At 35.1% G+C, this 26,980-nt stretch overlaps 1 protein-coding gene and 1 long non-coding RNA gene across 16 annotated transcripts in view; both read right to left on the bottom strand.

Annotated features, from left to right (window-relative positions):
• Positions 1 to 26,980, bottom strand: part of tay (tay bridge kinase) — a 120,176-nt gene that overhangs the window by 79,852 nt on the left and 13,344 nt on the right. For all 15 annotated transcript variants that reach the window (XM_081991577.1, XM_081991477.1, XM_081991485.1 and 12 more), the window contains exons 3-4: positions 9,424 to 9,558; positions 8,942 to 8,977 (exon numbers count right to left, since the gene is read on the bottom strand). In XM_081991577.1, the coding sequence (XP_081847703.1) occupies positions 8,942 to 8,977; positions 9,424 to 9,558 (171 nt within the window). The remainder of the gene's footprint in view (positions 1 to 8,941; positions 8,978 to 9,423; positions 9,559 to 26,980) is intronic.
• On the bottom strand, positions 20,128 to 22,279 carry LOC145737991 (uncharacterized). Its single transcript, XR_014180542.1, has 3 exons — positions 22,017 to 22,279; positions 20,543 to 21,980; positions 20,128 to 20,382 (listed from the first exon to the last, which is right to left on the bottom strand). It is a non-coding gene; the product is annotated as an uncharacterized LOC145737991 (long non-coding RNA).

The following is a 26,980-nucleotide window of genomic DNA, read 5'->3' as shown; positions in this document are numbered from 1 at the left end:
TTTTTAATGCTTGGAACGACTTCGAAGCAAAATTACATTGTTTAAGCCATATTAGAGTTTCTAGACAGGTAACTATATCTACTTATATTGACATCCAACTACATGGATTTTGCGACGCGTCTACTAAGGCGTATGGCGCTGTAGTTTACATTCGTGCTGTTGATTCAAATGGCAGTTGCTTTATCAAAATATTATGTGCTAAGTCGCGCGTTGCTCCATTAAAGACTATATCATTACCTAGGTTGGAGTTATCCAGTGCTGTTCTTTTGGCTAGATTAGCTAAAAGAATTAACGATACGCTAAATATTACCTTTTCAAGCATAATCTTGTGGTCTGATTCCACAATAGCTTTAGCCTGGATAGCCTCGGAGCCTAATTTGTACAAGACTTTTGTCGCTAATCGAATCACTGAAATTCAAGAACTTACTCCAAATTGCTCATGGAGGCATGTAGATTCTAATTCGAATCCTGCAGATGTGATTAGTAGAGGCATAAGTCCTGATTTGTTAGAAGAGTGTAACTTATGGTGGCATGGGCCTGATTGGTTGAGTAGCAACCTTGATCTTTGGCCTCGTAAATTTAATGAAAGTGAAGTGACTAATATAAACATACTTGAGAAAAGACCCCTAAAACAATTTACATTTGTGTCTGTTATGAAATTTGATATATTCAAAAACTATTCTTCAATAACTAAACTTAATCGTGTGTTTGCATATTGTATGCGTTTTATAAACAATGTAAGATGTCGTAAAGAAGCAAGAATGCATGGTAATTTGAATGTAACAGAATTGGAAACTTCTTTGAAGATTCTAATAAAAATTGTACAGCTCGAGGAGTTCGAAAAGGAAATTCATTGTTTGGAAAATAAGGTTTCAATTTCTCGAAAAAGCAAGTTGTTACCTTTAAGTCCCTTTCTGGATAATGAGAAAATTTTGCGTGTTGGTGGACGCATTAATAATTCTTCTTTCGACTTCGAACAAAGGCATCCAATATTGTTGCCTGCTAAGCACATCTTTTCTGAATTGTTAGTTAAATATCAACATTCAAAAGTACTGCATGCTGGTGTTCAAACAGTTCTTTTTACATTGCGTAATAAGTACTGGATTATTCACGGTAAGAACTTAGTTAAAAAGGTTGTGAGACAATGCGTAACGTGCTTCAAGGTAAATCCTAAAAGTGTACTTCAGCCAATGGGTAATTTACCTGAGGTAAGATTGAAACCAATTCGTCCATTTTTAAATTGTGGAACGGACTTTGCGGGTCCCTTTATGATAAAGGATGGCACTTTAAGGTCCAGAAAATCAGTCAAGGTGTACGTTTGCGTATTTATTTGTTTTGCAAGCAAGGCTGTCCACTTAGAACTGGCGGGAGATCTAACCAGTGAAACATTTCTTAATGTCCTAAAAAGATTTATTGCGAGAAGGGGAATTTGTAAAAATATTTATTCAGACAACGGCTTAAATTTTGTTGGTGCTGATAAAATTCTTAAAAAACAATTTACTACTGTATTTGACTTTAGTTCGGATGATAATTGCATTCGCGATTACTTGAGTGAGAATGCCATAACATGGCATAGAATTCCTGCTAAATCACCGTCAATGGGGGGACTTTGGGAAGCTGCAGTAAAACAGTTTAAACATATTTTTAAGCGTATTATTGGCAAATCATTGTTGCATTTTGAGCAAATGTATACACTTTTAACCCAAATTGAAGCTGTTATAAACTCAAGGCCCATTACTCCCATATCCAACGATCCTAATGACTTTCAAGCGTTATCCCCAAGCCATTTTCTAATTGGAGACATCCTCACAAGCCCGCCTGAAGAAGACCTGTCCAATTTAGCTCTAAATAGACTGACAAGTTACCGATTGCTAACACAAATGAGACAGCATTTTTGGAGGCGGTGGTCCGTGGACTATATCAATTGCTTACAAGCCCGAACCAAATGGTTGTTTCAAGAGGCCTGTAACATACCAGTAAATACTCTCGTAATTCTGAAGGAAGACAATCTTCCTCCGCTATTATGGAAGATGGGACGTATTACCGAGGTGCATCCTGGTGCTGATGGGATTGTGCGCGTGGTGTCCGTAACAACTACTAGTGGCGTTCTGAAGCGGTCGGTGAGAAGCATTTGTATCCTACCGATTTACCAGGAGGAGCAGGTACCTGATGTTGACATTTCAGTTGAGTCTGTCAAGGCCGGCGGTATGTAGGAGTTTGATGGTACACATCCAGTTATATGTGTATATGATGCGTGTCTTCTGTCTGAATCTTTGACAAGACATTTGTGACAATTGACATTTGAAAGTGCGAACGCGTAACCTCAAAATAATGACTCTGATATATATATATAATAATAACCACATGGCACGTTTTGTGTAGCCGAATTATTCTAATTAATTTAAACAAAGTTCTTATTAAAAAATACAAAAACTAAGTGGGGAGTGTTTTAACAGTATCCCAAAAAACGCAGGATAACTCATTTATCCAAAAATAAAGCAAACTCAAACACCGCTCTATTTCACTGATTAACTGAAAGCCCTTATTCGGAGGGGCTTTTAATAAAGCGCAACATTAAAAGTGAGAAAAACGGCTGAAGGAAATTTATCAGGTTGATTTACCTAAAAACTCCTATTTTTTCCTCTTTTTCTCGTCGGGGGGGAAAAATTAAATTTTCCGGCTCTTCCGCTAACTTTGCATTAAACCGTATTAACCATAATTCACAAAAAAAAAGCGCCAAGTTTTTTCGCCCGGGACTTGGAGGAGTGGGCAGGGGACCTGAAAGGTTTTGCCCCCGGTGGAAGAGCGACGGACTCGGGGATGCTCTCCGGCTTAATGAGGTTCGCCTTTTATCCGCTTTACATCGTGTGCGTAAATGCATTAAGTCTTGGATGGTTTACCGCCCAAAGTTTTTTTTAGAAAATCTCTCTCTTTAGTACTTACTAAAGATGATTTGATTTTACAACTGTAACAGTGATTTTCAAGAAATTGTTGGCAATCATTGGTTGGAGGCTCACGTGACTTGTGACCAATGGTTGTTATCTATTTCTCTGATTACCAGTGAAGCCCGCAGGAAGGAAAGAATGGATAACTGGCGAAATCCTTGATCTCATGGATAAGAGGAGAAGCTATAAAGGAAAAAATGAACGATATAAAGAAACACAACGAATACTCCGCTCAAAAATCAGGAAAGCAAAAGAAGACTACTATAAACAAAAATGCGAAGAAATTGAGAAATTACAAGCCAAACATGATAGTTTCAACATACACAAAAAGATCAAGGAACTCGCCGGCACCAATAAACAAAAGCAACTCAATATATTATACAACAACAACGGAAAAATAGTCACAGAAACAGTACAAAAACTAGAAATATGGAAAGACTACATTACACAACTATTCGAAGATGAAAGACGACAAACCAATCTTGATAATATAGAAGGGGATTTAGGCCCGGACATAATTAAGGATGAAGTGACATATGCACTGGAGATGCTGAAGAACGGAAAAGCTGCAGGTCCGGACCAACTGCCAGTGGAGATTCTTAAGCTGATAGAGGAAGACCGGATTCATATTTTGGTAGAATTAATCAATACCATATATAGAACAGGATATCAGATCAACTTTTATAACTCTTCCAAAAAAGAAAAATGCCAAGCAGTGCTCTGACTACCGTACCATTAGCTTGATGGCTCACATATTGAAAGTCCTGCTGAAGGTAGTCCATGGTAGAGTATTCAGGAAAATAGACATCGGCGATACACAATTTGGATTCCGTAAAGGTCTAGGAACAAGGGAAGCGCTAGTTTCACTCAATGTCCTGTCACAAAGATGCCTAGATATAAATCAAGACATATATACATGCTTTATGGACTACAATAAAGCTTTCGATAAAGTGAGGCATGACTTGCTCATAGAAACATTAATAAAGAGATGAATAGACCTCAGAGACATAAGAATAATATCAAACTTATACTATGGTCAAAAAGCAGTAGTACGAATAGAAGACATGACATCAGAAGAAATAGAAATACAGGGAGGTGTTCGTCAAGGGTGTATACTATCACCAATCCTTTTTAATCTGTACTCGGAGAACATAATAAATAGGACACTTGATGATCAGAACATAGGCATTAAGATCAACGGCATGACAATAAATAATCTGAGGTATGCTGACGATACAGTTATTCTGGCTGGAACATACGAAGATCTGCAGACGCTAATTAATAGAATGGTCACGGTAAGCGAAGAATATGGACTATCACTGAACATAAACAAAACAAAATATATGTTGATGACAAAAACAACTCAGGACATTCGTAGGATATACGTAAACAATCAACCTATTGAGAGAGTAAGAGAATACAAATACCTAGGCACGACCATTAATGAGAAAACAACGACAGCTCACAAGAAATACGAATCAGAATCGAACAGACCAGAAGCACATTTATAAAAATGAAAAGGCTTTTCTGCTGTAGGGATCTAAACCTGGAACTGAAAATACGACTAATGAGATGCTATGTGCTGTCCGTACTGTATTATGGGATGGAAGCCTGGACGCTGAAGGTAACCGAAATGAGGAGACTGGAAGCGTTTGAGATGTGGGTATACCGAAGAATACTGAGGATTTGATGGGTAGACAGAATAACCAACGTGGAAGTGATGAGACGTATGAATAAGGAGAGAGAAGTTATTACGACAATTAAGGCCAGAAAATTGCAATATATGTGACATGTCATGAGGGGGGAAAAATATCGAATATTGCAACTTATTATGCAAGGAAAAATCGAAGGAAAGACATCTGTGGGGAGAAGACGTAATTCATGGCTGAAGAACCTTAGAGAATGGTTTGGTTACAATAACAACGAACTATTTAGAGCTGCGGTCTCAAAAATAAGAATCGCCCTGATGATTGCCAACCTTCGAAACGGAGACGGCACCTGAAGAAGAAGACCAGTTAAGCTCTATACCAATAAAAGGCTAATATGTGATTTGCTTACTAAATGGAAAGGGAACAAAATGGAATACATTTGAATATATTAAAGCAAAGTTATCGGTACTTACTTTACCTAATTGTTTATTGTCTGAGACTACTTAGTAGAGTCCTTTCAACCTTTTCTCATATTTAAATGCGTACATTTCTTATCCTATCCGTAAATTTAAGACGTTATCTTATTTTATGTTATTTTTCTGTATAGTCGATAATATCTTTTACGCTCGGTTTCTGAACGAATTCACATAAGAATATCGATTCGATATATTGTTTCTGAACAAACCTTTCGCTTTCATAAGTTATTTAAACCGATATGACAGGCGGTCATGGACCTTCACTTAACTTTTAAGGTTCTAGTAATTTGTTGTTTTCTGTGTTGTTAATTCGTTATCAAATGGATGTTTCAGAGTTTCCTCTTCTTCTGGTGAAGAAGTCATGGAAATTGTCCATGCTATTGAGCGACCAAATCGTTTTTGGTATACTAACAACAAAAATATCTGTCCGATTCTTATCAGTTCCACAATTGTATAGGTCAGGGGCAAAGAACCTATTGAAGTAAGGCACAATAATTAGGAAACGCTGTTGTTTTCAGAAAACTCATGTCTAGACTACAAATAATACAGAATCCGAAATGCACGATGTAAGATCAAAAAAACCACTTGACAGCTACTAGAAATGAACACATCGTGACATGAAACTAAGTTTTAAAAAAAAACGTCCAAAATACACCAAAAAATAAATAAAACTTTATTCAAGGGTCAGCCTCTTATCCCGGTTTAGGTTTTCAAACGTCGCACAAAGACAACTACCTGAACAATTTATTGGACCGTTTGACTCCTTCAATTTTTCAGGAAGCGCGTCGAAGCAACATGATCCATAAAGCCGTGTTTCCATTATAGGAAACGTTTTCCCCGTCAATATTTACGTAACAAGGCCGAACAGAATGAAATCATCCCCGTCGCCTGTGTAGAGCCCTAAATCCAATAAAAAAGAAATTCCCTCCCCCGGAGAGGATTCAGGAGTGTTATGCTTTTCTCGGAAGCCTTTTATAAATTGAGATATAACGTCCATAAATTGTCAAAGCGGTAACGCGACGCAAAAAAAATTAGAATTTCTTTCTGTTTTGGATGGCGCCGCACTGATTAACCCTCCATACATTCCTGCGAGGGTGGTGGTTTTTTTTTTTTTGTTCTAATGCGGACGAAAATACACTTCCGGTCGTTTGCGGGTTCTCGTCCTCCGGCAAAAACTGAAAATAATCAAGAGAAAGCGCTGCCGAGAGGTTTTTGTCGTCTCCGGAAAAACCGACGGAAAACACGAGAAAATTGCCGAGAAAAGGCGAGCGGATAAATCATTGTTTCCGGTCCTGGTGTCGAAAGTAATTGTTTTTATCTTAGGAAAAGGGTTGAAACTGTCTTACGGTCGAGTAGAGGGTTTCACTTTGATTGCTGTATAATATACGAGGATACTGCCAACAATTTAAGACAAATTTTCTGCAAACCTTTCAGTATAAAAGTGAGATTTTAGGTATTGAGCACATGGATGGAAGTTATTTAAATTGGCTATTGAAAGTGGTGAAGGCACTAAACTGATGACACGTGCACTTTGGCGAGATATATCTGTAACTTTTAGAAGCGCTGATTTGACCCCCATGTAACCTAAAAAATTTCCGAAATAGAGCATTTATAGATCAGCCACAAAGTGGCAAAAAAATTGTCGTTGTTCACTAACTTTTCAACATTAAAACACACCTGAATGTACCAGATACAACAATATTTTATCGTAAAACCTACAACAATTTATTTGATCTCTCTAAATTGAGAATAAAAGTGCAATTTTGGCAATTTTTTATTTTGCTCCAGGAGGGTTCCAATGCACAGCAAAGGGCATATTTATACCAAACGACCTTAAATTAGGTGAAATAAGTACAAAAAAAGCACTTTAAAATTTTTCATTTTTCAAAAAAATTTAATGAATGGGGGGGTATTAGGGGTCTTTTTTTACTACTTTTTGAAATTCAATATCTCGGTAACCTAAAAAGCTAGAGAGTCCAGTTTTGGCTCAATTTGTAGTATTTTTTATCCTCTTTCTAATGGCGTTCTAGCGAAATCTATAAGAGTTCAAATAAAAAAGTTACAATCATTCAAAAATTGAAAAAAATTAATTTTTGCAAAAAGTGCAATTTTGGCAATTTTTTATTTTGCTCCAGGAGGGTTCCAATGCACAGCAAAGGGCATATTTATGCCAAACGACCTTAAATTAGGTGAAATAAGTACAAAAAAAGCACTTTAAAATTTTGAATTTTTCAAAAAAATTGAAAGAATGGGGGGTATTAGAGGTGTTTTTTAAGTACTTTTTGAAATTCAATATCTCGGTAACATGATGAGCTATAGAGGCCATTCTTAACTCATTTTGTAGTATTTTTTATGCTTTTTCGAATGCCGTTGGAACGAATTTTCTGCGAATATAAATAAAAGAGCTACGATTTTTCGAAAAGTGTAAAAATTGAATTTTTGTCAAAAGTGCAATTTTAGCAAATTTTTATTTTGCTCCATAAGGTTTCCAATGCACAGCAATGGGCATATTTAGACCAAAGAACCTTAAATTAGGTGAAATAAGTACAAAAAAAGCACTTTAATTTTTCACTTTTCAAAAAATTCGAAAGAATGGGGGGGTACCAGAGGTGTTTTTTAAGTACTTTTTGAAATTCAATATCTCGGTAACATGATGAGCTATAGAGGCCATTTTTAACTCATTGTGTAGTCTTTTTTATGAAAAGGCGAGCGGATAAATCATTGTTACCGGTCCTGGTGTCGAGAGTAATTGTTTTTATCTTAGGAAAAGGGTTGAAACTGTCTTACGGTCGAGTAGAGGGTTTCACTTTGATTGCTGTATAATATACGAGGATACTGCCAACAATTTAAGACAAATTTTCTGCAAACCTTTCAGTATAAAAGTGAGATTTTATCTATTGAGCACATGGATGGAAGTTATTTAAATTGACTATTGAAATTGGTGAAGGCACTAAACTGATGACACATGCACTTTGGCGAGATATATCTGTAACTTTTAGAAGCGCTGATTTGACCCTCATGTAACCTAAAAACTTTCCGAAATAGAGCATTTATGGATCGGCCACAAAGTGGCAAAAAAATTGTCGTTGTTCACTAACTTTTCAACATTAAAACACACCTGAATGTACCAGATACAACAATATTTTATCGTAAAACCTACAACAATTTATTTGATCTTTCTAAATTGAGCGCACTACTTTAATAAAGTTTCCCTCTTTCATTTTTTTTTTTTGGCTAAAATGTAAATCACGACTTTCCCTAAAAAGCGACGATTACAATGGCAAAAACAGGGAAAATGTTAATTTTTAACGAGCCCTGATTACCTCCACCTCGGCGAGTTTTTAATTTTGAGCGCATTATACGGTGTAATTTTTAAGAGCTTTCCGAGAGCTTTGAGGGCGCTGTTTTTGCATCAATTAAATTTACCGAATGCAAGAGAGAGGACGAGTGACGTCGAGTTTTCCTCGTTTTATTATTATTATCCAACGTCGAGTGGATAAAACGTAAAGCAAATGGATAAAAGCGCGCGTAATTAAGTTTTGCGTTTTCGGAGGCGTCAGTTACCGGCCCTAGGGATGTACCGGAGGGAAAGTTACAAACAGTTTAGGTTTAGAGAGACGTTAATTTTCAGTTTTGCTTTTAGAGTTCTACAGTATGAGGGGTATGGAAACTTCAATATCATTCATAGAAAAACCAATGATAAAAAGTGGAAATCATTATAAATCAATCGTTTTGGCAGACTGACACATGTGTGGGTTTGCTTCATCATTGTCTAGCCTGTTACCTTGGTGAAGTGTAAGTATTATTACACTTTGTTTTGTAAAAAAAATCTTACTAAAGTTTATAAAATACGTAATTTGCGAATACTTACGATATATCCTTTGCCAGAGCTGCATCTGCTGCTGGCCTGAAAATTAAAATTAACGATTTAATAAAGCGAAATCTGAGTGTTTTAATTTAGTTTGCCTGGCAAGCTCAACCGAATCAAAAGCATAACCGAGCAATAAAAATCACGAAAGCGAGAAAAAAAGTGATAAATCCTCGGAAAAATACGTCCATCCTCGAGTTTCCAGACAAACTCCGACACAAAGTCGCTATCAATATTTTAAAAGTTCCGAGACTCCGGCTTCCGTCCGGATAGTTTAGTTATGAAAAATAAATTTCAGACTCGCTTTAATGGCGGATTTTAATTCGAGTTTTCCCCCCCCCCCGGGGGAATTGAGTAAAACAGACCGGGAAAGAAGTTTCTTTGATAAATCGGTAATTTATGACTATTTAAAGTTTTTTTTTTTCGGTAGTAATGGGAGGGTTGACTTTACCGAAGGCATTTAAAGTGCTTGGGGGATTACTTACGTCACTCAGGCGATCCCTGGAACTGTCAGCGTCCCGTTCACGAGGCGCCACCGACACCACCGAAGAACCGGTGAGTCTTTCGGAAGCTCGACCGCTGTCATCACTTGTTGCTGGATCATGAGTGGATGTCAAACCCTAGAAAAACGTGTTAATTCAAGAATTGTTTTAGGTTTCCTAACAAATAACGGTTCATTTTGACAGTCCAAGTGTTAAGCCAAAATAGTTATTTCAGTTCGATTTATTGTATGCCAACAGTGGAAAATTATGTATTGTGTTCAGGTCATATAAAAGTGAGATTTAGATTCAGAGTGAATTATGGACAACAAATTGTCAACGCACCAATATCACATCATCTCATAAACGAATATTAGGACGAAAAGAATGAAAATTTGGTAAAAGTGACGAAAGTCTATCTAACCACAAAAAACGATAATTGGCACCACTTGAAAGTATGAGGGTCTGACAGAATATTATTGTTCTTTGTTTTTGTTTTAATTTTATTTTATTTATACAGGGTGTCCCACGACGAAAAACATCGATTGATATTGGAAAAAGTATAAATAGGAGAGTTTTGAAAATTTGGCAGGATACTAATGTGGGCATGCCCAATCTAACTAAAATATTTTCAAGATGGTTGCACTTCCGTTTATACCGGAAGTCGATCACAACTTTCTTATTTTAAATAGAACACCCTATATATTATTACATATTTGGATTCCTCACAAAATTCTGACCAACTTTTATGTACAATACCCTATGCCTATCTCTAGCCGTTTTCGGAATATTTGATGTTTTTCCAAAAAATGACAGTTGCAATTCTCAACATATTTTTGTACTCTGTCAAAACCGTATTTCATTTTGCAATGAAACTTTGGGTTATTGTATATAAAGGATCGTTTTATTAAACTGAGGGTGCGTAATGACTCATTTGTATACAGGGTCGCCAAAAAAAAATCAGAAACCTGCCACTAAAAAAAATGAAAAATGTCAAGTTTTTTAAATAGAAACCCACATTTTTTATGACGAAATCATTTTGAGCATTAAAAATTACTATACATTTCAATTTACTTGCCTATACCTAAATCCAACCCATTTCGTTTTATTTGAGAATAAACATTTTTTATTATTAAAACTCCAGATTTCTTCAAAATTTCTCTCTCAAATTAAGTGGGAATTATGTCTATTGAACATTTGGCATCGTCGCTCTAAATAATATTATTCAAAAACAATTCTTCTCCATAGTGACTAGTCAGCAAAAACTCACTAAAAACCACTCTCTTCGGAAAGTCAACCTCTTTTAAGTGTTGCACTAATTTAAATGAAAAAGGGTGAAATTTATGTTTCCTCAGGATCCTTTGAATTGAGCTTTTGGATATACGTGATTCTACGGAAACTTCTCTTATTGACGAAGTTGGATTTGCAACAAAATAGCCCAAAATTGCAATTTCTACATTTGTATTATTAAGGATTGGTTTTGTTTTAATAGCTTTTCTCTTCACAGATCCGGTATTCTTAAAATTTTCAATTATTTGCTTGACAGCTTTTGGTGATGGCTTTCGTTTTTCTGGATAACGAGCGGCAAATACTTCACACGTTCTACTCACAACTTTATCACATTCTCCGTAAATAATAAACAGATTTAAGTAATCTTGGTTTGAATAACGTAATCGCAGCATATTTTCAGTTGTCAAAACACTCAATACTAGTGTTATTAACATGCTCTGCAGGTCTCCAATATCACCGTGTGTCAAAAGCATAACCAACTAGAATACCAGATAATCCCAACCGTGCAGCATAATAAAAAAATGTTTATTCTCAAATAAAACGAAATGGGTTGGATTTAGGTATAGGCAAGTAAATTGAAACTTATAGTAATTTTTAATGCTCAAAATGATTTCGTCATAAAAAATGTGGGTTTCTATTTAAAAAACTTGAGATTTTTCATTTTTTTTAGTGGCAAGTTTATGATTTTTTTTGACGACCCTGTATACAAATGAGTCATTACGCACCCTCAGTTTAATAAAACGATCCTTTATTTACAATAACCCAAAGTTTCATTGCAAAATGAAATACGGTTTTGACAGAGTACAAAAATATGTTGAGCGTTGCAACTGTCATTTTTTTGGAAAAACATCAAGTATTTCGAAAACGGCTAGAGATAGGCATAGGGCATTTTGTACACAAAAGTTGGTCCGAATTTTGTCAGGAATCCAAATATGTAATAATATATAGGGTGTTCTATTGAAAACAAGAAAGTTGTAATCGACTTCCGGTATAAACGGAAGTGCAACCATCTTGAAAATATTTTAGTTAGATTGGGCATGCCGACATCAGTATCCTGCCAAATTTTCAAAACTCTCCTATTTATACTTTTTCCAATATCAATCGATGTCTTTCGTCGTGGGACACCCTGTATTGCAAATAGTAATAATTATAATTTTGGTCACTTCGTAGAAAGTTGAAATAAATCCAACGATTTCCGGTGAAATTTCACGAATATTCCCACCTACTCAAATAATACCTTTTTACTTTAAGAAACTTAAACTCATCACTCCATAATTTACACAAAAGCAATAGTGGTCTAAATACCATTTAGAGTTTCTTTTTTAAGTTAATAAATCCCTTAACAAGATTTTAACGGTAGTAAATTAGGAAAAAAAAACAAATCAAAGCATCAATCTCAGACTAAAAAAAAAAGAATAAAACAAAGCGTTCCCAGGCCCCATTTTGGGATTCCCGTCGTTCGTGTGGCAACATATCTCGAAACGATGATCCCGTTCGTGTGTCGAGGCCCTTTGTTATTACCCCTAATCCCACGGGATGAGTGTCGGGACACGCAATGTGTGTTTGGGGTTTTGAATCATTAAATCTTGGGGGGATTACGGGACCGGTTTGATGCCGGCAGGCGCGTCAATAGCGATAATCCAATAAAACATTTATTATTCGACGGCTTTAAAATGCCCCGAAATGGAGCGCGAAACTTTACCGCCATTACCGCGATTCTAATTAATGCCGCCCCCGGATTTTCCATTGTCCAACACCGGCGTTCTTTCTCGAAATTTACTGATTAGGGCGGTTTGAGGAGAGGTCCGCAGATAAAACCTCAAGATTGCCTCGACAATCCTCGTCGGATCCTTCTCGAGATAATTTGGGAAAGTTTTAGTGTCCAGGCTCTGATAAGGACTAACAGATACGTTGGGTTAAAGAGAATTTATCTCTCTGTAAGTCAAATACAAACTTAATAATCATAAAATAGTTAAATTACGGTTTATAGCAAACTAAGGTTATTTTTTTGGGAAGTTTTTCTTAGTTACTTATAACCAGTATCACTAGAACTAGTATCATTTGTAAGTGTATTAAATGGTAAGTTTATCCACCTAAATAAGTATTGAAGACAAAGCTGAAAACCGAAATAATCAAATAATTGATATTTTGACAAATCAAGATTTTTGAAGACTAAATAATCATATAATCCGTATTATACAATTATAGAAATTTTAAATTTAACCATAAAAAATCAACGAAAAGACGAAAAGTGACAAGAGTCAAATTCTACGGTTGGTCACATGACCACTTTATAAGAAAGTTTTATCAATACCTTGTGACCAATCATCAAATTACGTCACATCCATTCAGGCAGACTGGCATGTGTCTTAAAGTTTTTTTCCATGTTTGTCTAGCTCATTGATTTGTAATGATACACTCTGCTCTCTTACGCATTTCCTAGTTTGAGCTCGCACTTAGTCGAGAAGTTTTTTGAATAAATAATGAACAAATTTATTAAATGTAATGATTTTGCACGCAAATGCCTTTGTAATGTTTGGTTATGACCGATTAGACGTCAGTTTCCAGTAAATTTTCATACACTCATAGTTCTATTACAGCCCACTTTAAATGACACCGGGTTTTTTTGTATTTTTACCCCACTTTAGGACTATCAATGAAAAGTTGATTGTTGTTTCAGCGCGATTTAAGATAGTTCATAACAGTTTATGAATCTGTTGGATGTCTGGTCTTTTTATACGATTACTATAGTATAAAAATGATGTAAAGTTTCCCTGATTGGATTCAAAATTGGATTTGTCTGTTTCTCAGATAAACGATAAAACAAACCAAAAAAACAAATTTAAGAAAAAACCTCTGGCGGCTACCCCATTAATAAGTGTTTCATCAAATATTTAACAGGAGGCAACGATAAAATTATAGCGAGGCAATTCGGGACCCCTTTCCCCCAGGATTTATCGTGCGCCGGAATTTCGTTTTAAATTGATTCGAATTCCCCGAATTGATAACTGGAAAAGCAAATTAAATTAACTGGTTCTTGTTATTCCAAATATCTGGCAGCTATGTGTATTTTGTATTATTATTATTGCAAAGGCCGGAAAGCGAAAAACGATTCGTGTTTGTTTTGGCATTTTTGCTGGTGGAAAACAGTGGAAAGCAATTGACTGGGAGGCGGTTTTTCGCATGCCGTCCATTAAACGCAAATGAATAGTTAAATACGATGACGATTATTATTACATTCGAAGCGAGACGGGCACACTTGAATCGATCCGTTCCCCGGCTAATCGCATCGTAATGGCAACATTACACACCATCCATTATGGATTATGACCTGTGTTTACCGAAGGCGATGCCGTATTTATATTATTCGTTCGCATCGATACCGTCATTACCTATTAAATGTAATAAGCGTTTTAAACAAAGGAAAATTATATCGTAATTTAGTTATTTATTATTTATAAACGGTCGTATTTAAACCGTCCGAAATAATGGAGTATTATTACCCCGGCGCTTGCCATTTAGTTTATTGAAACGCCGTGCCGGGCAGGCTGTCATTAAGCCCCCGAGGGCCGGAACGCTATAAAATTGTAATTAGAGACTTTACGCTTTGTGTACTGTGTATTTACTATGCTTTCGCCTTTTTACTAATTCACGCCCTTTTTACTTAATTAAGTGTTCAAACCCTTGCGCCGCAAATAGAGTATGCAGCAAACTACGGCAAACGCTAGAAAACCATAAATTATCCCAACTTGAAACACAAAACCCGATAATTATACAATTCTAAACTTTATCAAGTTGTTCATCTGTCAAGTTGATGAAAAGATGCAAGACCAGAAGATTTAAAAATACTTACACGTGACCACACGTCATACTAGTTTACTTTGATTTTTCATCTGGAAATGTATCGCAGACCATTTCACCCAATTCGAATCTATCAAGATTCTTCAACTAGCAATTACGCAATTCGGCTTAGACAAACCGGCAAATTTTCGGAATGCGAACAATTCGGCCGATTGCCGCGTGTGCATGTGCTCTTCGAAATTATTATGACCTAACCGGGCATTGTATCACGCAAATTCCGCCGTATTAATTGCGTTTACAAGAAACTATAACAGTCGAGCCGTTTATCGGGCCGATAATTAAGTAACCGCCGCTCTGCAACAAAGCAATTAGGCCCAATTATCCGTCGATCGTAATCGAAGTCTTTTTTTCTAAAAGCGAGAGGCGCCATATTTGGTTAGATTGATATGGGAGCCTGCCGGGACATTTTTTTTCTTGTAATTGCATTTATCTGTAGGTATAGGTGATTTACTTTATACAGAAAGATGAGTTAGTTGCCATAGTATCAACTAGGGGACGCTATAGTCTGAACGTATACAGTGGCAATCAAAAAATGATTACAAACATGATCATTTATACTATACAGTGCGATCAGTTTTTTCTTTATAGTTCCCAATTTCGAAATCTATTTAACTCAAATCTGCGTTTTCTTGAACCCCATTTTACCCTCTCAATTTTTTTTTTTAGCACGCAACTATTCCTTTTTTCAGCGGATATTACAATAAAAACAAAATTAGTTTACATAAAAGTCAAGTTGAAGTTTATACAATCCAGATCAATCAAATTACTCAAATTAACGAAAAAAGCAAGCTGAACACTGTATATCTAAAAAAAACATCATTTTTTGTGAAAGCTAATACTATTTAATGTAACCTATGAGATTGGACTTAATAAAAAAAAGAATTCAAATTTTAAGTAAAATGACCACCTGATGTATTGTATACAGTGTGTCTCGCTTTTCATGGGTATACATTTATATCTCAGTTAATAATAATGCGATTTCCTTTAAATTGTGGTGGTGATTGTATGTCAGAAAAATGAAGTATTTTTTCTGAAGTAAGTTGAATTTTGTTCCTAATAAAAAAAACCAGCTTATTACTGAATTAAAAAAAAATATTAATAAAATCATTAAAATACAAGACATAAGTAGTCAGAAAATAAGTAGTTTCTAATAAAAAAAAAACAAAAAATAGTAGTTGTTTTTGTGATTACTTCTTTCACTTGGGTTTGTTAACGTCAGTTATCAAATGCCAGATTATTCAATCCTGTCTATCTCGTTTAAAAAGTGGCAACGTGCCAGAAGCCTCTAGCAGCCATTTTGTATTGCCAGAGGCCTCTGAAACCTTCTTAAGCTTACTATGAATTGTTTTTAACGTGCCAGAGGCCTCTGGCAGCCATTTTGAATTGCCAGAGGCCTCTGAAACCTTCTCAAGCTTATTAAACCTGTTTTTAAGGTGCCAGAGGCTTCTGACAGCCATTTTGTATTGCCAGAGGCCTCTGAAATCTTCTTAAGCTTACTATGAATTGTTTTTAACGTGCCAGAGGCCTCTGACAGCCATTTTGAATTGCCAGAGGCCTCTGAAACCTTCTTAAGCTTGCTATGAATTGTTTTTAACGTGCCAGAGGCCTCTGACAGCCATTTTGAATTGCCAGAGGCCTCTGAAACCTTCTTAAGCTTACTAAAACTGTTTTTAACGTGCCAGAGGCCTCTGGCAGCCATTTTGTATTGCCAGAGGCCGCTGAAACCTTCTTAAGCATACTATGAATTGTTTTTAACGTACCAGAGGCCTCTGACAGCCATTTTGAATTGCCAGAGGCCTCTGAAACCTTCTTAAGCTTACTATGAATTGTTTTTAACGTACCAGAGGCCTCTGACAGCCATTTTGAATTGCCAGAGGCCTCTGAAACCTTCTTAAGCTTACTATGAATTGTTTTTAACGTGCCAGAGGCCTCTGGCAGCCATTTTGAATTGCCAGAGGCCTCTGAAACCTTCTCAAGCTTATTAAACCTGTTTTTAAGGTGCCAGAGGCCTCTGACAGCCATTTTGTATTGCCAGAGGCCTCTGAAATCTTCTTAAGCTTACTATGAATTGTTTTTAACGTGCCAGAGGCCTCTGACAGCCATTTTGAATTGCCAGAGGCCTCTGAAACCTTCTTAAGCTTGCTATGAATTGTTTTTAACGTGCCAGAGGCCTCTGACAGCCATTTTGAATTGCCAGAGGCCTCTGAAACCTTCTTAAGCTTACTAAAACTGTTTTTAACGTGCCAGAGGCCTCTGGCAGCCATTTTGTATTGCCAGAGGCCGCTGAAACCTTCTTAAGCATACTATGAATTGTTTTTAACGTGCCAGAGGGCTCTGGCAGCCATTTTGAATTGCCAGAGGCCTCTGAAACCTTCTTAAGCTTACTATGAATTGTTTTTAACGTACCAGAGGCCTCTGACAGCCATTTTGAATTGCCAGAGGCCTCTGAAACCTTCTTAAGCTTACTAAAACTGTTTTTAACGTGCCAGAGGCCTCTGGCAGCCATTTTGTATTGCCAGCGGCCTCTGAAACCTTCCTAAGCTTACTATGAATTGTTTTTAACGTGTCAGAGGCCTCTGGCAGCCATTTTGTATTGCCAGCATTCAAATTATCCTCTCAAACCACGTGATGTCTGTCACTAATGTCAAAATTTGACTAGAATTTGCAAGAATTACATTTTAACACAGTTTTTTGAAACAAGATTTTTTGAGTATTTGACAGTATTTGATATAAAACGTGTTTTTGTGATGTAAGAGAGTTATTTTGACAATTGTCACGTGAATAAGTGTTCTACAATCACTGTGACTACTGCCACTAACGTCAAAACTGTCAAACTGTGCTCAAAAGTTACAAAAATCAGGGCTTGAGAAGAGTTTTCTTGCAGTATTCGATATAAAGAGTGTTTTTGAGATTTATGATTTTGACAATGGTCACGTGACTGCCTAGATAAAATTATCCTTTAAGACCACGTGATATCTGGCACTAATGTCAAAACTTATTAATAAAAAAAATGAAAAACCTATATTTTTGAAGTAAGGTTTTCATATTGATTATTGTTATAAATTTTATAGCAAGAATCAATGAATAAAATTTTTTACAACTATTATAATAATGTAAAATGAATGAATTCGTTTTGATCTACCGTTATCTACCGTTTTTTGACTGATTGAACATTGATTATTAATCTGCGTTGTTTATATCGAGGATTACTTGAAATTGAATGAGTGGATTCAATTTGCTCTCGGACATACTGTACTTTACGTACGATCAAGGGTAAAGTCCTGTTTTCGCAACTCACACAATGCAGAGTAATTTTTTCATGAAAAAAGCATATTTTCAACCTATTAACATTAAATTTTTACTAACCATAGGTAATAATGCTACTAAAGATAAAATGCAATGCTTTTTTCATAGAAACATGTTATCTAATTATTAGTGTTGTTCTTATAATAATTATTAATAATTACTAAAAACAAATGGTGTATATGTTTTCTTGCTTGCTGCGGTTTAAGCATGTGTTATCATTATTAGTACCTATTACAAGTTTCAGTAAGATTACCGTGTTTGCTATTGCAGATGATATTCTAAATAAGAATTGGTATTTACTTAAAACCGTACGAGCAATGCATTACCCAATGATCTCCATCTATATTAAATAGAGATATGCTCTGATAAAACAAGAAAAGCAAAGGATAACAATTTTCTCCAGAATAAGGTCAGTCGGTTTATGGCCCGCGTTTTTTTTACAAAACTGTACGTAAAGAGAATAATTACGTAACTGAAAACTATGCGTAATTGGCTATTTACACTGAAGGTCGTAGATGGATATCCGACAATGTCACGTGTTCTGCAATTTCTTAAATACTCTTCCAGGATTTGAATAGCTGTCACAGTCACGTGTTCTGGTCATGATCAATTAATGGTAGTAAAACATATACATCTGTAAAATAAAAACTTTTGCAAACCAGAGAGCAGTATTCTTTGACTTTTTAAGTTGATTTGAAATATTTTGATTTTTTATTTTTTGAAGAACAAACAACGCAATAACTTTGTAAAAAATATCGCCTGTGAAGTAAAATTTTTCAGTTGGTAACGAAAATACAATATGCCTGCATAAATCTTGGTTTATATTGTCATGAGACGATAACAGAACGTTTGTCAATCGCTAATTACCAATTACCGTCAAAAACTATACAAAAAGTCGGAAAATAATTAGGTTATTCGGCTACTCGTATCTCTCTAATGATGCCAATAAAGTGTCCACTTGTGCACTTATCATGTCAAAACATATCCTAACAGGAGCGTAGAAAAAGCACCTGTTTCGCCACATGTTACCGATTATGTTGTTCGTATCACGGAAATAGCTACCGAACACTCGTGAAACTCACATGTTATTCTAGTCAAACAAAGGGGAATCTGCCCGCAAAATTATCGGTACCGGCTGTTTCCATTCCGTCCATATTGCCTTTACACGGATTGCTTATAGAACACTGAGAGAGTGAAGGGTTTAGTTTATACAAGGCGTTTCAGAATACGTATTACAAACTTGTACTCATGTAAAAAATGCAGAAAATAGCAAAAAGATGTTCTGTAGACTAGTTTTCGTGATACAAGATGTGAAAGTTCTACAAATAAATTCACAAACATTGAACTACAAAGTTGACGCAGATTGAAGGCAAACTCCAGATTAATGGACATTACTTCGGAATTGGCAGTATTACTGGGGGACATTATTAGTATTTTGAAAACTATTAATAAAATTAGGAACGTTTAAATTATATTATAAAAAAATATTACAAAATATACACCATTCAAATTTAAATAACATAAGGTTTGATAAGTTCAATGAAATCCGTTGGAAACCAAAGAAAAACGATGAGTTTTGTAATTTTACTTTAAAAAAAATGGACGCTCTCTAGCGGCGAAACCGTAACTAACCAATCAACTTTTATACGTCAATAGAAAGCTCATTATATTGGCTATCCATTGACATATAAAAGTCTATACAAAGTGTTGCTAATAAACGAGTTATTCACAAGATAATAAAGACAGTTTTGACTGAATTTTACAGCCTTAACCTGTAATAACTCAGTTATTTCGACAATTACAAAGCGGTTCAATGTATCAATTTAAACAATGAATGTTTTAAATAAGTGACCGTCACCTCCACACCTTGATTTTGAACAATCAAAAAAAAATGAGCATAAGGAGTGTGTGAAAACTAGACTTTCTCTCTTTGTGAGAACTGATTTTTTGACCACCCTGTATCACATATTGTGACGTTTTTCTGCACCCACTCTTAGAACACACATTGTTTAACACAAAAACGTTTCCTGATATGTGTAAAAATTGTTTTGGAGACAAAAAACATCAAATTTCACATAGAATATCTCAGAAACGGATACAATTAGGTGTACGAGATTGATACACGAAATATGTCTAGAATTTGGCGCAGAATGCAAAAACATACAAGGTGTCCCATTTAAAATAAGCAGCAGTTGATATCTATTTTTACTTTTTTTCATTAAAAAAGATTTTTTAGACTCTCCAGTCGTGGTAATTCCGAGGGGTAAACCGCTGGGGCATTATGGTGTACAAATTTTAGGAATTAATGGGCATTACTGGAGGAACATTGGTATTTTGAAAACATCTAAATTCAAATTTGAACATAAATAAAGTTTGGTAATTTCAATGAATTCCGTTGGAATACAATGAAAAATTATGAATTTTGTAATTTTACTTTTAAAAATTTTCACGTTCTCTAGCGTCAAAACCGTACCCCTATCCCATCATCTTTTATACGTCAATAGAAAGCTTATTTCATTGGCTATACATTGACATATAAAAGTTTATACAAAATGTGGCAAATAAGCTAGTTATTGACGATTGAACGAATAAATGCACGGAAAAATTGGTCAATTTTGACACCCTCTAGCGGCCGAACTGTCTAACCTATCCATTCAAATTGGGAGACTGTTAGAAAGCTCATTTCATTGGCTATCCATTGACGTATAAAACACTACTAAAAATGGTGCAAATAAACGAGTTATTGAAGATTGATCAAAAGGATGCACGGAAAAAGTCATAAAAAAATAGTTCACTTTGACGTTCTCTAGCGGCGAAACCGTCTAACCTATCAATCCATGTTAAAAACTTTTTAGAAAGGTCGTTCCATTGGCTCTCCATTGACGTATAAAACTCTAGCAAAAATAGTGTAATTAAATGGGTTTTTGAATATTAAACAAAAGGATACACCAAAAAAATTGGTCAAAGTTGACGCCCTCTAGTGGCCAAACGGTATCACTAACCAACCGACTTTTGTACGTCAGTGGAAAGCTCATTTCGTTGCATATCCATCGACATTTAAAAGTAAATAGGTGTTTCAAATACGAGTGGTATTTACGGTTTACAGACAGGGTGCCCAAGAAACACTTTTTGACTGGTTAGGGCTTATTTGACACTGGAAAATTAAGAAAACACGGTTACATGAACTACTAGGTCTACTACGATGTAATGCATAGAAATTTCTTGAAAAACCGATTTTGCAAATGACAATTTTCGTAAGGGTCAAATTTGCCTGAAAAGCCACCACTATTCCAATGGGTTTTGCGTTATGTTGGCCATTTAGTGCAAGCGAAAATCGATTTTAATGATTTTTTTTCTACAGTTTTGCTGCGGATCTAAATTTGACACTCACTGTGCTAGGTTTGTGCCAAATATCAGAGCCGTACATGACGGATTAAAAAAAATCCCTCAAAGAAGTTAGAGTGGTTACAGTCAAGAAAAACGTATAGTTAGCTTTGGAGCCCTCTGGCGGCCAAACGAAGCACCCTATTAATACAAACGGCCATATTTTTGGACAGCCCGTTATATTTTCTATCCATCGACATAAAAAGTCTATGCAAAGTGTTGCAAATAAACGAGTTGTTTGATAATAAAGACAGTTTTGATTGAATTTGACAACTACTACTTTAACCTTCAATAACTCGATTATTTTGACAGTTACAGGGTGGTTCAATGGATCAATTTAAAGCATACATTTTTCAAATAAGTGACCTAATACAAACTTACTTTAATTTTGAACAGAGAATCAGAGAACATGCTTTTTTAGGACTGTTGTCTTGAGCTCTTTTTTTGACCATCCTGTATGATATATTTTATCGATTTCTTCACCCACTCTTAGAACAAACCTTGTATAAGACTACAAAACACAAAAACCAAGAAAAACACGTTTCCTGATATGCATAAATTAAAATTATTGTTTTGGAGACTGAAAATATTAAATTTCTCATAAAACGGTAAATATCTCAGAAACGGATACAGAAAAGTGTATGACATTAATACACGAAATATGTCTAGAATTTGAGGTAGAATCCAAAAATGCAATAAGTATACAAGGTGTCCCATTTAAACTAAGCAACAGTTGATATCTACTTACTACTACTTACTCGTTGCACGCATATTTTCTTATTAAAAAAGGTTTTTTAGACTTCAGTCGTGGTAATTTAGAAAATTAGTGAGTAGGTTAGGTTAGTTATTGGAAGTTATTAGGAATTACTGGGCATTACAAGGAATTAGTGGACATTATTGGCATATTAGTGTACAAAATTGTACTCAGCGGTTTACCCCTCGGGTAATTCAGAAAATGAGTGGGTGTTGTTAGGTTAGATTAGTAATTGAGATTTATTAGGAATTACTGGGAATTACCAGAGATTAGTGGGTATTATTGGCATATTAGGAATTAGTGTATAAAATTTTACTCAGCGGTTTACCACTCGACATTATTCATCATGTTTGAGTGACTTTGTTACATAAGTTCCCCGCCACTGAACTGCCCAACCTGTAACCGAATAACATTGGTTTATTGAACATTTCCTGCATCAATTTGTAATACATATTCTGGAACACACTGTATATCCCTGCAATTTAGCAGTCGCGACCATTTCGGCTTTCGTGTCGTTAAGCAGGCTATTCAGATCGTTATCTCTACGTTTTTGACGATTATCCTAACAACGCTTTTATGTTAATTGAGTCCCGTTAAAAAAAATGAAGAGGTAATAAATGGCGAAACGTCCAAATAATAAAGTCCGGGAATTTATAGTCCGCTTGCTCGACACGCACCCGTATACCGATACATTAGGGAGATATCGCATTCGGACCGTATTAATGCCACCCATTTATAACCGGGTCTAATGATTTAATTAGTCGGCGATTTTTATTTTTCAACAAGTTTTTAGACTTAACAGGGGCGTGTAATTAATAAAGGGACCTGCAGCGACTTGTCGTAATGGAAATTAACGGCGTGACGCCATTACTCCCTATCAGTCCAAACTGCCGAATAGCCTGAGCGTTTCGGATTAATAACAGGCAGGTAATAAAATGTTGAGAGATATCTGTTACAAGTTGATATCGGATTGCTTGACATCTGGTAGCTTGTTTAACCATAATAATCGGTTCGTATTTGTGTATTCTTGTGATTTATGCGACAGCCGGAACATGTTGGAAAATGCGTAACGCCCTAATTTGGTGTGAAATAAATTCGATTTTTTAAGTGAAAAATCCATATTGAAATAGTATTTTCTTTGAGATACAGAATAACAGCACTTGGATACTATCCGGTTTCTATTTCCACAGAGAAAAACATCTGACGGCACCAAATCGGGCGATCTAGAAGGCCACTCCATAGCAGGTCCTCAGCTTATCAAAGTATTCAAGCAACCGGTAATGGTGCACTGTTTTATAGTGGCTTTTTCTAAGGTTGGACAATGATATACCCCTATTTAAAGGTCCCTAACTTTGGGTAAACCCGTTATTTTCTCTATGTTCCGTAAAATCCGTCTTTTCATGAAAAACTTAAGAAACTGTTTTTGACAAGCTTTTGTCATCATATAGTAAACACATTTTTTCCTGGAAACTGCCAGTGTATTCTAGATTAGCAGCCTGCCAATGTTTGATTTGATTTTAACTCATATTATCAAAGCCTATTGTTGTCTAGTAATGAGATGTTTAACCACTTCAATGATATGATCACCTTTTCCTATTCAAACATTAAGTAGTTTGCTTTTAAATTTCAATTTCCACCAATTTCTATTCTTTTCATCGTTTTGGCATTGACAGATACAGCAAATAGTCCGGTGTGTGTCTAACCTAACCTAACTAGCTTTCGACTGTGTTCTTTGAAACCCTGATGACTAAAACGAATATTGCTCGATCGTATTCCATTAAGAACTGGTTGCCACTACACCTTTTCGTCCTTTTCCTTAATCGATCAACTAATTGATTTTTTTAAATTAATTTTATCCCACACCTCATTATAGCAGTTAGTGATTTCATTTGAATTACACAGCTTATAACTTACTAGTGACTCACTAGTGGATTATAAGTAAAAAATCACTAACAAAATGTTCCTGTTCCTACTGCAATCAAAATTGTTGTCTACCCATAAGCTGAGTTATTTACTCTTAAAGACAGTTTAGTTGAGTGAAGTCTGATTTTGACAGTTTCCATTCCATTTACAGGGTGGTTTGATATATCACTCTAAAGCCGTTGTAAGCACAAAACACACAAGGTTAAGAAATGCGGGTTACATGTTAAAAAAGTGAAAAACAAAAACTATCTCAGTGCCATCTGGTGTCGAACGGGCACACTATTTTTGACTTATATTATTTTACGGTTAGGGTTTTCGCACCATAACCCACCTATTTCATATTTGTAAATAATTTGTAAGCGTTTTAACTTTTTAGAGTTTATTTAAAGTTGGCTGTAACATGTTCTTTTAGAAACTCACAGTCAAAACACTAATAATTCACTGCTAGAGAGCATTCTGCCTTCAAGATTGGATCTTTCATCATCTCAATAGACATAGTCGCACCACACAATAAATTCTGAATGGTTTATCCTTAAAATAGATCTAGTTAGAACATAATTCAACAAGTTTGAACTAAAAAAATGGTCCACTAAAAAACAGTTGTATCTTTCAAAAAAACTGACCCTACTTGCTCCTAATTTGGTTAAAAAACAATCCTAAATCCTAGTTGTTCTTTCTTGCCTTAAATTTATGGCCTGGCTATACGGACTAGTTGCAGATTACAGTGTACAAGGACAAAGGCTTTCCTTTATTTTGAATATTTGAAGCAAAACCTTCAAACCCAATGTAAATTGCCAAAATTATTGACATTTTTGGCAACTTTCAACTTCAATTGCGACGTTGCTAGCCAATGAGTAAATCTGACAACGCAGAGTTTGAGCGGCCCGTCAAGTTTTTTATGTTCACCCCCTTGCTTGTAAGATTCTTTTGACCAACATATACAATGTCTGTAGTAAATATGTTAAAGAACACAGATATTTGCTTTTAGTCAGAATTTGATAGTTTTCATTTAAAACCTGGTGCTTTTGATAGTTACAGGGTGAAAAAACTAAAAAGCTGCAGCTTAGAGATGGTATATTATACAGGGTGGTCCAGTTATAAATGTCAATAATTCACCATTCCATAGCCAATTAAAAAATAAGTTGACATTCATTATGTCATTTTCCTGAAAAGTGCTTCCTAAGGAAAATACAGTCTTTCAAATTTCTGTCTAAAAAATCTTTTTTTTTTGTCATAACTGTCCGACCGTTGGAGCAATATTGATCAAATTTGGAACAAGCACTTTATTACACGTTATTACGGTCAAAGACCCAAAACTAACCCAACCCAAACTTAAAAATTGTCTTGGAAACGGAAAATTCACTTAAGAAGTTTAAAAAATATTATTGTAGCCAGTTTTCATAGTTTCCAGACAAACTAAAAGACTTTAGTTTTGAAAATTGAATTAGAAAAGATAAAAATTTCAGAAGCTTAAAAGTTGTGTTAGTAACCAGTTTTCATGCAAATCGAAAGACTTTCATACTAAAAATTGACTTGTAGACATAAAACCTACTTTTTCAAGAATTTGTTACAACAAATTCATACATTTAAACCTTAAAAATTGACTTGAACCCCAAAATGTGACTGAACTAACGAAAAGTGACATCAGAAGCTTAAAATTTGCATTTGAAGTAAGTTTCCATAATTTGAAGACAAATTTCAATATTTTAGTCTTGAAACTAGTCTTAGATGCAGGACATTAACATTAGATTCATGAAAATTGTCTTGAAAACGAACTTTTCGTGCTTTTTATTTTGCTTTTAATTTTCTTCAAATTCTGAACTATTTTTAGTGCTTCAAAACTGCTTTCAGCTTGAAAAATCGAGTTTCAAGACTATCTTCACCAAGTTATTGACATAGCAAACTTAAAAAACAATTTTTACATTCTTCATAGACTCAAAATAGCATTCCAAGCTTTGTCACTATTAAATCGACTTCTAGACACCTCAGTGCTAAAAATTCGAGAATTTCTTAATAAACTAGACTGTTTTTAGTGTTTTAAGGCTGTTTTCAGTGCCTCAAATCGAGTTTCAAGACTATCTTTACAAAGTTTTTGACTTATCAGGCCTAAAAGCCAGTGTGTCCACTGACCATAGTCTTGAAAATGTTATTTTAAGCTTCTTCATTATTAAATTGACTTCTACACTCATAGGTGCAATAAATTGTAGCATCTCTAAGAAATTCAGACTGTTTTTAATGCTTTTTAAGACTGAAAAATCGAGTTTAAGACTATTTCCAAAAGTCAAGTTTCTTCAGTAATAAAAGTAAAAAATTTTGGTACCAAATGCTACAATAATAGTCTTGAGAACTAATTTTTAGAAATAAAATAGTCCGAAAATTTAATTTACTTCTAGACTTGTTGTCCAGTCCAGAAAATTGAGTTGCACATCAATTAAAGTCTTGAAAATATACTTTTGGACTCTCTTTAGTCCTAGTAAAGTCAGTTCTAGCATTAAAAGTCAACTTTTATATTATTTTTAGTAGTAAAAAATGAGTTTCATGCACAATAAACTCTTTGTCTTGATTTCCGGACTTTTTTTAGTTCTTGAATGCCATTTTCAGACACTCAACCAGGATGACAGTCTGAGAAAGCGAATCATAAGACCATCCCTAGTAGTAAAAAAGTTTTTAGACTATTCAGTACAAATTTGGACTTTCACAAGTCTTGGATGTTCAGTTTTAAACTATAAAACGATTTTTTAAATTGAAATTTGGAGGACTGTATCCTCCTTAGGAAACGTTTTTCAGAAAAATGAACTTATTTTTTGATTAGCTATCAAATGGTGAATTATTGACACTTAAAACTGGACCACCCTGTATAAACGACGTGCATGTAACTTCAATACATTTTATATAACCTAGATTCTAAGAATAGTCTTTGTTTGTGTTTCTCCTAATGACTCGCCAAGTTACCTCTAGAGCAGTGTTTAGTTACAATGTTATCAATACGGTTAATTACCTAAATTAACTTGTAAAAAAAACTTATATTCTGCCGTAAATAATCAT

Source organism: Ips typographus, linkage group LG1 (assembly GCF_016097725.1).
Source record: "Ips typographus isolate SLU linkage group LG1, UJ_Ityp_2.0, whole genome shotgun sequence".
NCBI classification, from domain to species: domain Eukaryota; kingdom Metazoa; phylum Arthropoda; class Insecta; order Coleoptera; family Curculionidae; genus Ips; species Ips typographus.
The sequence above is the reverse complement of the archived record's forward strand: the minus strand, read 5'-3'. Positions and strand labels throughout refer to the sequence as shown.